The sequence below is a fragment of the Diplotaxodon limnothrissa genome, linkage group LG3 (assembly GCF_057381915.1).
Source record: "Diplotaxodon limnothrissa isolate DT_005_m linkage group LG3, D_limnothrissa_male_GT1.1, whole genome shotgun sequence".
Lineage (NCBI taxonomy): Eukaryota > Metazoa > Chordata > Actinopteri > Cichliformes > Cichlidae > Diplotaxodon > Diplotaxodon limnothrissa.
Window position 1 is genome coordinate 33926097 of NC_140598.1, and position 17224 is coordinate 33943320.

The 17224-nt window shown below is 44.1% G+C and overlaps 2 protein-coding genes across 2 annotated transcripts in view; both read left to right on the forward strand.

The window, feature by feature from the left end:
• LOC146635481 (butyrophilin subfamily 3 member A2-like) overlaps positions 1-17224 on the forward strand; it is a 242486-nt gene that overhangs the window by 63656 nt on the left and 161606 nt on the right. The gene's annotated exons all lie outside the window — the stretch shown is intronic.
• LOC146635484 (G2/M phase-specific E3 ubiquitin-protein ligase-like) lies at positions 6608-10094 on the forward strand. Its single transcript, XM_085350137.1, has 5 exons — positions 6608-6714; positions 6916-7005; positions 7122-7426; positions 7542-7720; positions 9993-10094. The coding sequence occupies exons 1-5, from the start codon at positions 6608-6610 to the stop codon at positions 10092-10094; spliced, it is 783 nt and encodes a 260-aa protein (XP_085206263.1).

The window sequence follows — 17224 nt, forward strand, 5'->3', positions numbered from 1 at the left end:
GTCCTGGAGATGACAGGGACACATCTTCGCCTTCACAAAGACGCACACCCTGGTGTCTTACGTCCCCTGACACAAAACAAACAGCCTCCTGCTGGGCACAAAGCACCAGACTTCATCCATAACCGATGACGCCAAGAGAAAGCCAAAAATGATAACTGAGTACAACAAATGTAAGGGAGGTGTCAACAACCTTGATAGGGTAGGTGTCATTACCCATCAGTTACGCACACATTTTTTAATTCTTGCTCATCTATTCTTGTGTAAAATATACATAGGTTTAATGTATTTGGTCTTTTTTTTTTTTTCTTTTTATGTTAGGCTGTCGCCACCTCTTCATGCAGGAGGCACACAGCACGGTAGCCATTGGCCCTATTCCACCACCTCCTTGATGTCTCCCTCTACAATGGCTGCGTCTTGTGGAACGAAATTGACCCATCATGGCAGCAGGCCAAATCACACAAGAGGAGGCTGTACATTGAGGAGGTGGGAGAGATGTTAGTCTAGCCACAGATAGCGAAGAGAGGCTACCTTCCCCGCTCATCACTCACAGCAGATTTGGTGAGAAGTGCGCAGGGTGCTGCTGCTGCAGGCCCCTCTTCAGGCACTAAAACGAAAAGCAGGAGGCAATGCGAGTTTTGCTCCGACAAAAGCAGAAGAGTTGTGACTACCTGCTGCCAATGTGGAAAAGTCACATGCCAAGTCCATAGTCTTTCCATCTGCAGCATCTGCTCCACCTGAGCAGGAATGTCAGAATGATGGAATGTACCAACATCCTAAACTATTTATAGCAAATGCAAAATACAACCAACTTCTTGAATATTCTCAGAATTTTAAATAACCCACCATTAAATCTTAGCAATCACCTAAAAGCAGATGTACAATCACTCAAAAACACATCCTAACACCCCTATATGAAATAAAACCACCAGATAAGTGCAACAATCTGAAAAGCAAACAATACAATTAAAGTCTACCTGTGGCTGGAATGAGGCATGACGTGACCACAAGTCTCCATTTGCTGACATTTCCTTTTTATTTCACTTGGTTGCTGTTACAATGCACCTTGGCTGCAGCGTCCCAGCTGCCAGCTAGACACACTCACAACAAACAACAACCACACAACAGGACCCTACATGTGCAAGGTAGTAGGCTTTTAAGTTTGCTTTAATCACTATTTTCATTCTTTTTCACTTGCAGCTGAGTTACATTTAGGAACGAAAACTACAAGCAGACACTGTCACAACCTCTGTAACTGAACAACTGAGGACAAACCAACTATGCTGAGCAGGTCCTGTTTGCATGGCAGTGAACATTGTGAAGAAAGCTACCTGTGCTTTGTTTTTCTTTTTAAAAAATGTATTTATTTTTAAAAACATAAAAGTTCCACTGCAGCAATTGCCCTGATAACTACAGATAAAGCACAGATGATATAACTGTGATGGTGTAGAAGGCTCTTTGCTTTGATTGGTCAACCTGTTTCTTTTCTCCACTTGCTTCCCCTGGCCCTGGATGAATCAGAACACAGAGAACAGGCTGCAAAAAGATATGACTGTTACCGATAAAATCAAAACACATAACAATTGTATGGAGAGTTCATTTTGCAAAACTAGAGCTCCAAAGCTCAGTCCAAAACAGAGCAGCCATGCACAGCCAATGCTGATGTTTCTGATCTTGACCCAATGGGTGTTTCTTGGCCCAGGTAGTAGTGATGTGCGATACCACTGATTTCCTTTCCAATCCGATACCAAGTAATATTCAGGGTGGTATCGACGATACTGATCCGATACCAATACTTTGTACAAAAACGTATTTTATTTATTGTATCTCAAATTATAGCGTCATAATGATTACAGGACATCAGATTTCTTGTTCTTATCACTTAATAATGCAGAGTTCATCATATAGAAATAAAAAAACTGAAGTTGTGCACTATTTGAACACCTTGCCTGCCTGCAGCACTAAAGGACTCCGTGAGAGACGTCACCTGTCCCTGTCTTCCTCTTCAGTTCATCTCAACATATGCTCGTCATATTCTGTGATATGATTTACTCTGAGGTGTTTGACAAGGTTAATGATGTTGCCACAACCATACATGCCAACCCTCCTGATTTTTCCGGGAGAATCCCGAATTTCTCCCGATTTTCCACCCAGGCAACAAAATTGAAAAACTATATGCAGAATTCATAGCGCGCCCCAGCCAATTCCAGTTTCCAACAATGACGGCAGCGACTTAGTTTTAATATCACTCTTATTTCTCTTTCTGGGTCGCAAAAAAACTTTTAACATATTTTCAGGTTTCAGAATGTAGCTGTGTAAACTTTAAATATCTGAGCCGATCAACACATCGTTTTCAAACCCCCCTGTCTTTCGCTACTCGGGTTAAACATGATATATAAGTTATTGATAACGTAAAAATGCTATTGTTTGGCTTTTTCAGTGTTTTATTTGTTCGTGAGTAAATCGGTTTGGCTGAAATTAAAGTTATTATATTAGATTAAATTTAACTTTAATAATCCCTTGGGAGGGTTCCTGCGGGGTTTTCACACAACTGAATAAACGTTAAACAGAAAACTAATTAAACAAAGTGTGAGACGGTCGAGAGTTTACGCCAGCGCCCTGTTATATTTTAGATAGCAAGGAGCAGACGGCAGAGTTTCACTCCACCGAGGGAGCTCGTGACGTATACGTGACGGCTTTCTTTAGACCACGAAGGCCGGGTCCTCAGGTGGAAGCAGCCTCTGAATTTGGACACCCCCGCTGTTTCCGGGCTGGCCAATAATAATGGTGACATTTAACGTATTTTATCCGATAAATAAACACTGTAAAATGTATTTATCCCCCCCCCAACAGCCCTTTTGAATGTCTTCCTAATTCGAGGTCTCAAGGTTGGCAAGTATGGCCACAACACCTCACTTTTTTGCCATATGTATCACAAACCACGTCTCAGCTGTTTGTGGAGGTAAAATACGTCCGCACAATTACGCTCAGCCATTGTTGTGAGTGTGCACGCCAAGGGGCTGCGAGACATTTATACAGCCGTATTTCGCACATGACTATGAAAGGCGGAAGGGGAAGTAGTTCCTTTGAATGTAGACAATCCGAATGTTATAGTTTCTTTCCACTGTGTTCCTGTTAATGATAAACTACAAATTTACCCTAAATTACTAAAATATCGATATTTTAATGTGAGAATTGATTCTAGAACATAAATGAAAGCCAGCAAGTACCACCAACAACCGGATTTGCTTTGTGGTAATAACAGGTAGAGCTGGGCGATATATCGAGTTATTAAAAAATATCGATATATTTTTTATACGAGATATAAGATGTGACAATATCCTTTATATTGATATAGTCTATGTTACGTTATAACTATACTTGTGGAGCCGCAAGTTTGCCTCTCTTGCGTCCACTTTTGTCTTTACGCAACGTTACTCGGCCTCGCCTCTCCTTCACTGAACACAACTCCCCTTCCTCCCCCATCGCGTCACCTGCAGGAAGCGACAAGATGGACACGGCAAATCTCCGTTAACGAGTTACTGCGCATCGCCCGTGCGTGGGGCTGGACGCCGTCAACGTGTTAGCTAGCTAACCACGCTAACGCCATGCAGCCCAGAGGTGCTGCACGGACTAAAATCCTTTCATTTTCTCAAAAGTTGACAGCGCACCTTATGTATGAATTCTGGTTGTGCTTGATGGCCGCGAACCGATTTTATGTGGAACATGGCGCTCAGCAATCTGTCAAAAAATGTTTTAGTACGACTTTGGTAAGCTACGGTGCTGCACCGCTTGATGGATTGTCGGAGCATTACGGCTTAGCCTCGCGGAGTGATACGTACTGTGCTTCAACGTAATATTACCCTACTGTGTATAAGGACCATAAATGGCACCTGTTAAGAGACGTGGTTGCGAAGCGGATTACAAACTCCAGGCTGTCAGTCACACAGTACAAATTGGGAACAGAGCAGCTGTGAAATCTGTCTTTGTTATTGTGCTCAGCGTCTGTTAGTTTACATTTTGACTGCACAATTGTGAGCTTTTTGTTATGCACAAAAACAACACTGTTTTCTTTTATTTATGGAGCATTATTATTTAATAAATGCTCATAAATTATTTTTGAGTAAATTTTATGTACATCTGCTCTATGTTAATAAAAGTGCCTGTGTGACATCTGGGACACAGCTTGGACTAAGAACTCTCTTTTTGTTCTTACTTTATGGCTTTAAAAAAATATATATCGAGATATATATCTTATATCGCCATCCAGCTAAAAAACATCAAGATATGAATTTTGGGTCATATCGCACAGCCCTAATAACAGGTAAATGAACATTTTTTTAAAAAATTATTTGAATATATATGAGTGCCTGTGTATAAATACACAAAGAATACACATATGCTTTCAATTGTGTAATTTAAGTGATCTAGTAGCTCTGCTTTGGAAGTTCAGTTCATGCTAGAAATGTGTCTTGGAGTTTGTACGTGTTTTGTCTCTAGGGACCACCGCATATATTTATATATAAACATATATAAATATAACCACTCTTTTTTACGTTAGTAATTCCTTTTGTGCATAATTTTATAATATTGTTAATAATAAATTAATTAAAGCAACAAAACAACCTGAAGAGCCGGTTCGGAGCCGAAAGAGCCGGCTCTATTTAGTGAGCCGAACTGAAAGAGCCGGATCTCTAAAAAGAGACGGAAATCCCATCACTACCAGCTATGCTTCCCTTCTGTCTCTCATTCACTGATTGCTCCCTCTGTGTATTTAACCCTTTAAGACCTACCATAGAACCAAGTCCGCCAGAGGTTATATTATATTTTTACATGGTGTGGTGCCATTTTTGGGAGCATTTCAAGTTGCTATACATCAATACAACAATTATAGCCCAGATTTTAATAATATGTATTCCTTAAGTGCATAGTAATTACATAAATTGCAAAAAAGTGCAATAAACTACAAAAAAATTGAAAATCGTTTTTGATTTTTTAACATATATTTCTTAGTTAGAGAAATTTAAGAGGCTTATCCCTCAAAACTGTAAATACAAAAAAGTTGCACAAAATAGTTTCCCACCACAGGAAATTTATTTTGAGTGTCTTCATCATTTTATTTTTGAAATACACCAATTTTTATACACTGCAGGAAAAACGAAAATGAATATTATACTGCAAATTTGCAAAAAAGCAGCATATGCATCAAAATAAACTATTTCCAGCAGTGCAATATGAGTCCTAAGCATCCCAGAAAAGTCATACAGTCAAACATAACTTTTAAAAACACCAGTATATGCCCTGATACGGTGGCCCTGAAGTGCAAATCACACAAACAAATTGCTAAACACAACAACAAAATTGAGAAGCACAAAAACAATACTGAGAATCACAAAATCAAATTAAGAAGCACAAAAACAAAACTGAGAATCACAAAATCAAATTAAGAAGCACAATTACATTAAGAAAACCGGAAAGGGTAGGCACCAGTCGGCAACAGGAGACCTCACTGATTGGATGTCCGCGCTGTTTGTCTTTGGAACCGGAAGTTACTCTGCCTGTAGCGCATTTCGTTTGAACAAGAACGGCGGAATGTTTTGTCCTAGCTGTGGGAAAAAGCTGGTTGAGGAGTCACCGAACTTTTGCAGCGGCTGTGGCGAGAGGCTTTATCACGCATCTTGCATCGGAGACACCTCACTCCCATTGAGTAAGTTAATAAGCATAATAAAATGTTTGTTATTTATTGATTTATGTCATCTAGAATCTTCTGGCGCTGATCCGTAGCCATGAAACTCATGGAACGGGAGGAGGGAGAGTCACTCGTTTGTTTATAAAGATAGACTGCAGTACACAAATTTGACCACAGGATGTTCCTCTTATTTCATTCTTACTTATTGTACCTTTAGATAATCTATTGGGATAGGGAACCTAAGGTACATCCATCTACTTCCGGACCATGGGTCCCCTACTGCTAAAAAAATAGGAGTCTATGAGCCAATAAAAATTATTTTCTGGTCCCATTTGATGTGTGCCATGGAATTAAAATATGATGTCCGTGAAGTATATAAACACATTTTGATGCCAAAAAGTGCTTAAGCGATAGGTGGCAAAGGTTATTTTAGGTTTTGTTTGAAAAGACGTGGCGAAATGTAAATGTTCCTCTCACAAAATTGACATCATCGAACCAGACACAGAGAAGAGGAAAAGCTTAGTTTTGTTTAGCGAGCTTCGAATCCTTCTTCCAGGATGATGTGGAGAAAACCACTATAAATCTGGCCATGTGGTAATTAGCAGCTACGCTGGGGGAGAAAAGCTTCTGAGGCGATGTCATATTTGCGACATCTGACTTGTAGTCATTTTAATGACGAATTTTTACAAGCTAACAAATCTCAAATTACATTACAGACATAGTTGAAACACAATTATTTATTTTTTAAATTGAAGTACAACATATGTGTGATTCAGAGAGTAAGACAAAGCAGACCAGAAAATAACTTTTATAGCTCCATTCACTTCCATTCATTTTTCTTTTGTTCAGGGACCCATGAGCAGACCAGAAGGGGAGGAGAAATAGGCTCCCTATATTAAAATAGTTATCAATTGGTCAAATATGAATTTTCATTCGTCCTCATTTCTGTATTTCCAGGTCATAGATTTGGAAGAAGAAAACGATACAGGCACTACTGAATGCCTCACTGTCGAGAGCTCCTGTTACAGGTGCGTTGTATCTTGAGTAATTATTCCAGAGGGTTGCACAAAATATATACACACAATTATTATAAATGTATGTAGTTTGACTCTTTTACATTAGATTCTTCAGAAAAAAAAATAGTAGAACCGTTCTATAAAACTGGAACTGCATGTTTATGCATTTGTCTTTTTGCATCTACACTTTGTGTACATGTTTTCACTCTGCAGAAACTACACACAGCTGTTTGAACCGATTGTGATTGATGATGAAGATCCTACTCCTAACGAAGCCAAAGCTGAGCCCCCAGAAGAACCTGTGTCAGTAATTTAAACATTTGAATCCAATTAACTGCCATCTTGTTCTGTACAAGACATCATGCAATCATAAGAGAAGTATATACACATTTAAAAAATAAGTTTCCCTTTTTTTTTAGAGACACCAATTTGCAGGCACATGAAATTATTGCAAATTTGGCACTGGAACTTGACCACAAGAAGGTCAGCAGGTTCAATATATCAAGGTCAGCTGTATGGGATGGAGCTGTTAGAGGATTTCGACGCAGCACATACTCTGACAACTACGACATGTTCATCAAGTTTAATGATGATGCTGGCAGCTTTGAAGAAGGTTTGGATACAGGTGGCCCGAGGCGTGAATTCCTCACACTTCTTATGGGCAGTCTGAGAAATTGCCCCATCTTTGATGGACCTCCAGAGAGCCGTTATCTTAATTCAAGAGGTGGATGTTTTCTCCGTAATTATTACAATGGAAATTTTAATAAAAATTGGCTTATTTTTTTCATTAGCATATTTAATAGCAATTAACCATGATAATTATGTGCCCTGTATAACAGCTGCCAGGCAAGATGAGTACTTTTTAGCAGGAAAGATGATCCCTGTATCCATTGTGCATGGAGGACCAGCACCACATTTCCTCTCCAAGAACCTGGTCAACCACATCACAGGGAATCAGAGTTTCAGCGCCACTGTAGAAGATGTGCAAGATGAGGAGATCACAAAAGTTCTACATCAGGTAGAAAATTACCTAGGCTCAGGGAATGGGTTTACTTAGAAGACACTTGGGGCCAGTTTAAAAGATTTAATCATGATAAAAGTTATCCAGGTTGGATCATATCTTGAAAGTAGGTTCAAGGTACACTGAAAAAAATGCAATAGGCTGGTTGTTGAATTTGCATATAAGGATTTCATATATCCAGCTTGACTAATTTCAATTTCTCATCTCAACATAATTTAGTCTTTTCATTTTCACATATTCTTTAAGGATGTTCAGTGTATTAGACTAAATCATGTTGGAAAGAAACAAAGCAGTGATATTTTCTCCTGAAGCTCCACCCCCTGGAAATGTTCAGGAGGAAAAATCAGATTGTTCAGTCTGACGTCACTGGCCGTGTCTGGGTCTAAACTCCGCTGCAGGTCCATATATCAAACGATCACTATGGCATTACTGAGAGTTGAAAAACTGTCTAAAGTCTTTGATCTTTAATAAAATGATCAGCGTTCTGCTCTACCAGGTGTAACGATTGAGTTTAACATCCAGGCATCCATGAAAATGGAATTTATGACATTTAACGGAGTTAGAAGTTAGCAGGCAGTTAGCTCGCTAGCTTCTATCTAAATACAATATAGCATGTCCTGACTGCGGGGTTTTGGAAATAAATTAAAACGTACAGCTCTGCTATCACTTCCAGCATAAATGAAGACAGAAAACTAGACAGCAGTGACGTTTGTAGGGTTACTGAAGTTGGGCTAGCTGGTATATAATGATGTGCTACGTGACCGCTAGCGACACAGCTATGTTAGCATAATATAAACAAGCTAACTTTTTTTCCACTCAATAAAAGTTAAACGTGAGTGTTCTCGGTGGTCAGGAACAAATGTAATCGCATGGCAGGATGCTGTAAAAGGACCAAACTTCAGCCAGGAGAACAACTGAGATAATCCATCCACAATACAAGGTTAGTCATTCATATACTGCTGCATGGGATGGGCTGTAGCTACACCCTAAGGTTTTAAAAACTGAGCTTAAATAAATGATTAGCGGTAATAAAAGCCGAGGGAGGTCAACAGGGATCACTGACTGTTTTAGGAGCTTTTTGAGATCAAATAGAAGAAAATACATAACATTAAACATGTTAACAACACAAAAGCCATATTAAATGCAGACTACTTTAGACCCGGAAGTAGGATTCGTCGAGTCATCACTGAACAACCGGATTGCCTGCACCGTCCGTCATTTTTGTCTCTTGCTTTGGAAACTGGAAACCGTCTGGAGTTCTTTACTTGAAGGTAAATAAGAATTTAAAGCTAAAACACCAGTGAGAAAAAGTGTAGACCCTTTAGTTATGTGGACTTTTACTGGTGTAATGTTATTTTTCTGGTATGTGGGTTGTGCTGCCCCTTTAAGGCAGGCATGATCATTTGGGTGTGTGTTTTTTGTACCAGCAGACTTGCCGTAGTATCTCACCAGTGAAAAACAGTCCTTTAGACAAACTGTCGTCTATTCCACTTTTTGTTCACTTTTTCTTGCTCAGCCTGAGAGAGCACATGCCTGTAAGTAGTTGCTATCTGTTTTGTAAGCTTTCCCGCGATAGTTATGTGTAGCAGTTTAGAGATTTGTGTGGAAAACTTTCTTTTGTGAGGAAAAACGGCCGCGATGCTAACACGTTAGCCCATCTATGGGATTTCCCATGTAATGTTAGCATTAAGCTAATCGCTAAATGCGTGAGCCTGATAACCAGTGAAAGGGTTTGGATAAGTTTGTGTTTATGTGTTATATACATTGTAGTGCATGACTTAATGTTTGATGTTGTAAAGAAAATGCAATTACAGCAGAAATGTAATATTTTATATTTGTTTCTGTACCAGATTTACAGTGCTTCAACAGTAAACATCTAAAACGTATCCGCTGACTCCTGGATGTTTATTGTGGACCTGTTAGCTATCTGCCAAGCTAGAAACCAGCTTTACACCCTAGTGAGGGCAGAATATGGGTTGTTTATCAAAAACCATGAAAGGCCAACGTAAGGCTCCAGTTAGCTAATGGTAACAGAAATTATGCGATAAATGTGTGATAAATGTGATAAATAAATTAGTAATAATCAAATAAGATTTATATCTTTTTTCAGCCTAAATTTACTGAGTATTACAAAGTTGCATCAGTGTCTGTACTAAGTGGTGGTAACTGCAGTGGCTTAACCATTAAACAAGCTAATAGGGATACGACTGTCTTCTGCCACAAAATAAAGTAAATTCGTGCTCATGTAAGGTCATATTTACCCCTATAGGGTGTGTTCTGCGAGGGAAGATTGACCGTGGTGTCCGCCATTTCTTCTCTTCGTGGGAGGCGTACGTTTGGTGCAGAGCTCTACTTTGTCGAGGTAAATTAAACTTAAAACTAAATTTCCGAAAGGAAATGAAGATAAAATCTATCAGATGTGTGAATTTTTACCGAGGTAGTTTTTCATATATACTGCTGTTGAGCAACATAATGGAAAATAAGAATTATTCCTCAAATTAAGTGACGATAATGCTAGCTTAAGCTGCAGGGCAGTATTATGCGTGTTAACATCTTTTCCAACAAACTTGTGTGCATTTAGTTAACTGGTGTTAGTAAAAATGTTTTACAAAAAAAAGAAAGGTATGAAGGGCCTGCAGTAGTCATTAGTGCCAGAGAAATTGTAAGTTTTTTGTATTTTCTGGGTCATTGTGACAATATAATTATTTGAAATGTATTGACTTTTTCTTTACAGATATTTGGTGCTTGTCCCTGCTGAGAGGCAGATTGTTGTCACTTCAGAGCAATTATCTAGTGCTGTTCTGTAGTGGTATTAAAGTTAATGTTGTAATAATATTTTGTTTGTTAGTGAAGATTTGCATATGTTATCTTGTGGTGGACCACTAGAGGGCTCCACTCACACCCAGTGTATAGGAAGTGTGTTCCTGTGTTTTGTGGCGCGATATGCGCAGTTGATGTTGGAGACGAATAAAGAAGGAGTGAGAACTGAGAGCTGTGTCGTTGATACTTACCTCCACATTGGTGACCCCTGACTCGAGCATGCAACGGGCCGTAGATAACGCACACTCCGCTATGGATGCATCAGCGGCCGCCGGACCTCCGCCTCCTGTTGCAGCTACGTTCGCTGTGGCGCTGAAACTGCCGGACTTTTGGCTCCATGACCCCCCGTCATGGTTCGTACACGTGGAGGCTCAGTTCGCCCTTCGCGGCATCTCGGCTGACGACACGAAGTATCACCATGTGGTGGCCTCGCTCGACCCGCTGGCCACCCGTCGCGCGATGGCGCTCCTCCGGGACCCACCCGCCCAAGGGAAATACACCGCCCTCAAAGAGCTGCTTCTTCGGCGCTATGCCCTCTCCGACGCCGAACGAGCCGAAAAGCTCCTCAACCTGTCAGGCTTGGGTGGCGGTACCGCGCTCGAGCTCATGGAGAACATGCTATTGTTGCTCGGGCCGGATGACGGTGGTTTCCTCTTCGTGCACCTCTTCCTCCGCCAACTACCGGCCGCCGTGAGAGCTGTCCTCGCGAACTCTCCGCTTCTGCCTGCGAAGGATTATCGCTCCCTGGCTGAAGAAGCGGATCGTATTCTCCTGGCTAGCCGCACTTTCGACGTTCACGCCCTGGCTACGGACACGCCGGCGGCACCTTCCACGCCTCCACCTGCCTCCCCCGGAGCATCCGCCCCCTTGCTGACGGCAGGGATTGCTACACGCCGGCACCGCGGAAAGAGCATCTGTTTCTACCATCAGCGTTTTGGCGACAGAGCGCGTTGCTGCCTGCCGCCTTGCGCTTTCACGGCCCAGGGAAACGGACCCGCCAGCGCGCCGTAGCAGCCGCGACCGCTGGCAATACAGAAAGGCTGCTCTTCATAGAGGACTCGCGCTCCGGGAGACGTTTTCTCGTGGACTCCGGCTCCCAGAAGAGCCTCCTTCCCCCTACCGCTGCCGACGGACTAGCAGCGAACTGTGGGCCGCAGCTCATTGCAGCTAACGGCTCTCCCATCAAAACGTTTGGGGAAAGGTTGGTGACTGTTTGTTTTCATGGCCGGGATTTCCAGTGGAACTTTGTTGTTGCTGCTAGCTCTGTACCTATTTTGGGTGCTGATTTCCTGTGTGCTCATGGACTACTTGTCGATGTCGCTAACAGACGTTTAATCGATGCTCTCTCGTTTTCTTCGCTACCCTGTTTTACTCGGGCCGCCGAGCCCCTGATTCGGGCTAATGTAGTGACCTCCGGGGATGCTTTTCAGCGTTTGCTTTTAGAGTTTCCATCGCTGTCTGTCCCTAATTTCTCTAGCACGGTAACGAAGCATGGGGTTGAGCATTATATTCCCACGGTCGGGCCCCCGGTGTTCGCGCGCGCGCGCCGCCTCGACCCCGCGAAACTGTCCGTCGCTCGGGAAGAGTTTGTAGCCATGGAGCGCCTTGGCATTGTACAGCGTTCGAACAGTGCATGGGCCTCTCCGCTTCACATGGTGCCCAAATCGGACGGTCGGTGGCGGCCATGCGGAGATTTCCGCCGTTTAAATAATGCCACGGAGAATGACCGTTACCCCATCCCCCACATTCAGGATTTTTCTGCCAATCTCGCCGGAACGTCGATTTTTTCTAAAATTGACTTGGTGCGGGGGTATCACCAGGTTCCCGTGCGCCCCGAAGACGTTCCTAAAACCGCTGTCATTACCCCCTTCGGCTTGTTCGAGTTTTTGCGCATGCCGTTTGGCCTGAAAGGTGCCGCCCAGACCTTTCAGCGGCTGATGGACTCCGTTTTGCGTGGGCTGCCGTTCGTTTTTGTTTATCTGGATGATATATTGGTGGCCAGCTGCTCAGCGAGCCAGCACGAGTCCCATCTGCGCCAGGTTTTCCAGCGTTTGGCAGCGCACGGCCTGATCATCAACCCTTCCAAGTGCCAGTTTGGGTTGCCTGTTCTGGATTTCCTCGGGCACCGCATTTCCGCTGAAGGTGTGGTTCTGTTGCCCGACAGAGTCCAGGCCGTTTCGGCTTTCCCGCGTCCCACGTCGGTTAAAGCGTTGCAGGAGTTCTTGGGGATGATAAATTTTTACAACCGCTTTCTCCCCAGAGCTGCCCACCTGCTACAGCCACTCTATGCTGCCTTAAAAGGTAAAACAGCCAAAGATCCGGTTGACTGGCTGCCTGAACGCGTCCGCGCGTTTTCCGCAGCCAAGTCTGCGCTGGCTGACGCCGCCCTGCTGGCCCACCCGCTTCCGTCGGCAGAGATCGCGTTGACCACCGACGCCTCGGACGTGGCAGTGGGTGGAGTGTTGGAACAGCGGGTTTCAGGTCTCTGGCAACCGCTCGCCTTTTTCAGTCGTACGCTCCGGGATGCTGAACGCAAGTACAGTGTTTTTGACAGGGAGTTGCTGGCCCTGCACCTCGCGACACGGCATTTTCGTTTTTTCGCAACTTTACTGCGTACGTTGACCACAAACCTTTGACGTTTGCGATGTCCAAGGTCTCTGACCCATGGAGCGCACGCCAGCAGCGCCAGTTGGCGGCCATTTCTGAGTTTACCACAGACATTCAGCATGTGGCTGGTAAGTCCAATCACGTCACTGACTGTCTCTCACGTGTGTTGGTTTCTCCGGTGTATGTCGGCATCGACTACGCTGCCATGGCCGCCGAGCAACGTGCTGACCCGGACGTCCTTGCCCTTCAGTCAACAAAAACGGACCTTGTGCTGGAGGACACCCCGGTGTGGGACGGCGGACCGCACCTTCTTTGCGACGTTTCCACCGGCCGCCCCCGCCCGGTGGTTCCCCTTTCGTGGCGTCGTCGTGTTTTTGACTCGGTGCATGCCCTCTCTCATCCCGGCGTCCGGGCCTCAGTCAAGCTGGTCAGCGCCAGGTTTGTTTGGCCGGGCCTTCGCAAGACGGTGAAAGAATGGGCGGCAGTTTGTATCCCATGCCAACGCTCGAAAATCCACCGGCACACACAGGCACCCCTCGAACCTTTCCGTGTCCCGGGTAGGCGTTTCGATCACGTTCATGTGGACCTGGTTGGTCCCTTGCCGCAGTCACAGGGTTTCACGCACCTTTTGACTGTGGTGGACCGCACAACCAGGTGGCCGGAGGCGGTACCCCTGGCGTCCACGACAGCGGCGACGGTGGCCAGGGCATTTTTGTCAGCGTAGGTTTCACGTTTTGGCCCCCCTGCTGACATTACCTCGGACAGGGGCCCCCAGTTTGTTTCCGAGCTTTGGTCTGCTATGGCTGACGGCCTGGGAGTCAAGGTCCACCGCACCACAGCATACCACCCGCAAGCTAATGGGATGTGCGAACGGTTTCACCGGTCACTTAAGGCCGCGCTCCGTGCTTCCTTGACAAGTGGCGACTGGGTCGACCGTCTTCCGTGGGTTTTGCTGGGTTTGCGTAGCGCGGTTAAAGAAGACCTCGGGGTTTCCCCGGCTGAACTGGTCCTCGGCCAGCCTCTCCGGGTCCCCGGGGAATTCTTACCTGAGAGCCCTCCCCCATGTTTCGATACCTCTTTGTTGCCTTTTCGCCCCCCAAGAAACTCATTTCCTGTTCCTGGTCCTGTGCACCACTGCCTGCCTGACACCTTTGTTCCGAGTTCATTGGACTCTGCTCGTTTCGTTTTCGTCAGGCACGATGCCCATAGGACTCCGCTGCGTCCACCATATGACGGGCCATACAGGGTTCTTAAACCAGGCAACAAACATTTCGTTTTGGACTTTGGCGGTCGGCAGGAAGTTGTCTCTGTTGACAGACTTAAGCCTGCACATGTTATGCAAGAGGATCAGGTGGTCCCGGCCCAGGCCCCTCGCCGCGGCCGCCCACCTGCCACCGGGCTGATGGATTCTGTTTTTTCCCCCAGGAGCGACCCAAAATCAACGGAGTCCGAGTCGTCTTCAGCTTTTTCTGACCGCCAGTGCCAGCCTCGCTCCCGGGCTGGGTTGCCCTCTGTCATTTCCCCACCCCCCCAGTTCAGCCGTTCCGGCCGTTTGCTTAAGCCCCGGGTCCTGGACTAGTTCTGCTGGGTGTTCGGGGGGGGGGCATGTGTGGTGGACCACTAGAGGGCTCCACTCACACCCAGTGTATAGGAAGTGTGTTCCTGTGTTTTGTGGCGCGATATGCGCAGTTGATGTTGGAGACGAATAAAGAAGGAGTGAGAACTGAGAGCTGTGTCGTTGATACTTACCTCCACAATCTTACTTTTTGTAAATTTTATTTTTCAGAAAGATCAAATTAAATTATGTAACTAAGTATTACTGAAAGAGAATTTTGGTGGTAGGATACAGATGTGTAATATTCCAGTTATCAACATTGTACTTAGTTTTAAGTTTTTGGATTAGGTTTGGGTTGCCACATGGAATTTTTTTTTTTTTTTTTCAGATAAAGGTGCGTAGTAATTTACCATATATCTGTAATGCTTTAATCAGATGGAAAATTACTTTAATGTATAATTAATAACCATGATTAGTTTATTTTTAAAACACACATAGAACTATGTTGGACAGTTTGTCTACATCTTTAATAGATGCTAAATGTTTTTATAATTGAGGCAAAATTTGATATTTTCTAGATATCGTATTCTGCCTGTGAAACAAAATTTACCTCTGTCCTGAGTGTCCCTAAAGGCTCTGTAGGAGTGGTGAGTGTTTGAACTATAAATAGGGCAGTACTTTAAGCTTAAGTACATATAAGCTCTACTAAATTGCATTGCAAATGTTAATGAATCTGTCTCTCTCCCTCTCCTCCTTCTCCAGTGAATGTGGCAGTGTAAAGGGTGCTCAGTATCAGTTAAAGGTACAGTGGGGCAAAAAAGTATTTAGTCAGCCACCGATTGTGCAAGTTCCCCCACCTAAAATGATGACAGAGGTCAGTAATTTGCACCAGAGGTACACTTCAACTGTGAGAGACAGAATGTGAAAAAAAAAATCCATGAATCTACATGGTAGGATTTGTAAAGAATTTATTCGTAAATCAGGGTGGAAAATAAGTATTTGGTCAATAACAAAAATACAACTCAATACTTTGTAACATAACCTTTGTTGGCAATAACAGAGGTCAAACGTTTACTATAGGTCTTTACCAGGTTTGCACACACAGTAGCTGGTATTTTGGCCCATTCCTCCATGCAGATCTTCTCGAGAGCAGTGATGTTTTGGGGCTGTCGCCGAGCAACACGGACTTTCAACTCCCGCCACAGATTTTCTATGGGGTTGAGGTCTGGAGACTGGCTAGGCCACTCCAGGACTTTCAAATGCTTCTTACGGAGCCACTCCTTTGTTGCCCGGGCGGTGTGTTTTGGATCATTGTCATGTTGGAAGACCCAGCCTCGTTTCATCTTCAAAGTTCTCACTGATGGAAGGAGGTTTTGGCTCAAAATCTCACGATACATGGCCCCATTCATTCTGTCCTTAACACGGATCAGTCGTCCTGTCCCCTTGGCAGAAAAACAGCCCCATAGCATGATGTTTCCACCCCCATGCTTCACAGTAGGTATGGTGTTCTTGGGATGCAACTCAGTATTCTTCTTCCTCCAAACACGACGAGTTGAGTTTATACCAAAAAGTTCTACTTTGGTTTCATCTGACCACATGACATTCTCCCAATCCTCTGCTGTATCATCCATGTGCTCTCTGGCAAACTTCAGACGGGCCTGGACATGCACTGGCTTCAGCAGCGGAACACGTCTGGCACTGCGGGATTTGATTCCCTGCCATTGTAGTGTGTTACTGATGGTGACCTTTGTTACTTTGGTCCCAGCTCTCTGCAGGTCATTCACCAGGTCCCCCCGTGTGGTTCTGGGATCTTTGCTCACCGTTCTCATGATCATTTTGACCCCACGGGATGAGATCTTGCGTGGAGCCCCAGATCGAGGGAGATTATCAGTGGTCTTGTATGTCTTCCATTTTCTGATGATTGCTCCCACAGTTGATTTTTTCACACCAAGCTGCTTGCCTATTGTAGATTCACTCTTCCCAATCTGGTGCAGGTCTACAATACTTTTCCTGGTGTCCTTCGAAAGCTCTTTGGTCTTGGCCATGGCGGAGTTTGGAGTCTGACTGTTTGAGGCTGTGGACAGGTGTCTTTTATACAGATGATCAGTTCAAACAGGTGCCATTCATACAGGTAACGAGTGGGGGACAGAAAAGCTTCTTACAGAAAACGTTACAGGTCTGTGGGAGCCAGAGATTTTCCTTGTTTGAGGTGACCAAATACTTATTTTCCACCCTGATTTACGAATAAATTCTTTACAAATCCTACCATGTGGATTCATGGATTTTTTTTTCACATTCTGTCTCTCACAGTTGAAGTGTACCTCTGGTGCAAATTACTGACCTCTGTCATCATTTTAAGTGGGGGAACTTGCACAATCGGTGGCTGACTAAATACTTTTTTGCCCCATTGTATATTGGAGCTACTTAATCATTACAAACTCAAACATCCACACTTTGGACGTACTTCCCGTTATCCATGTATGTATTCAAAATGCCCATGCACATTTAAGACATGGAAC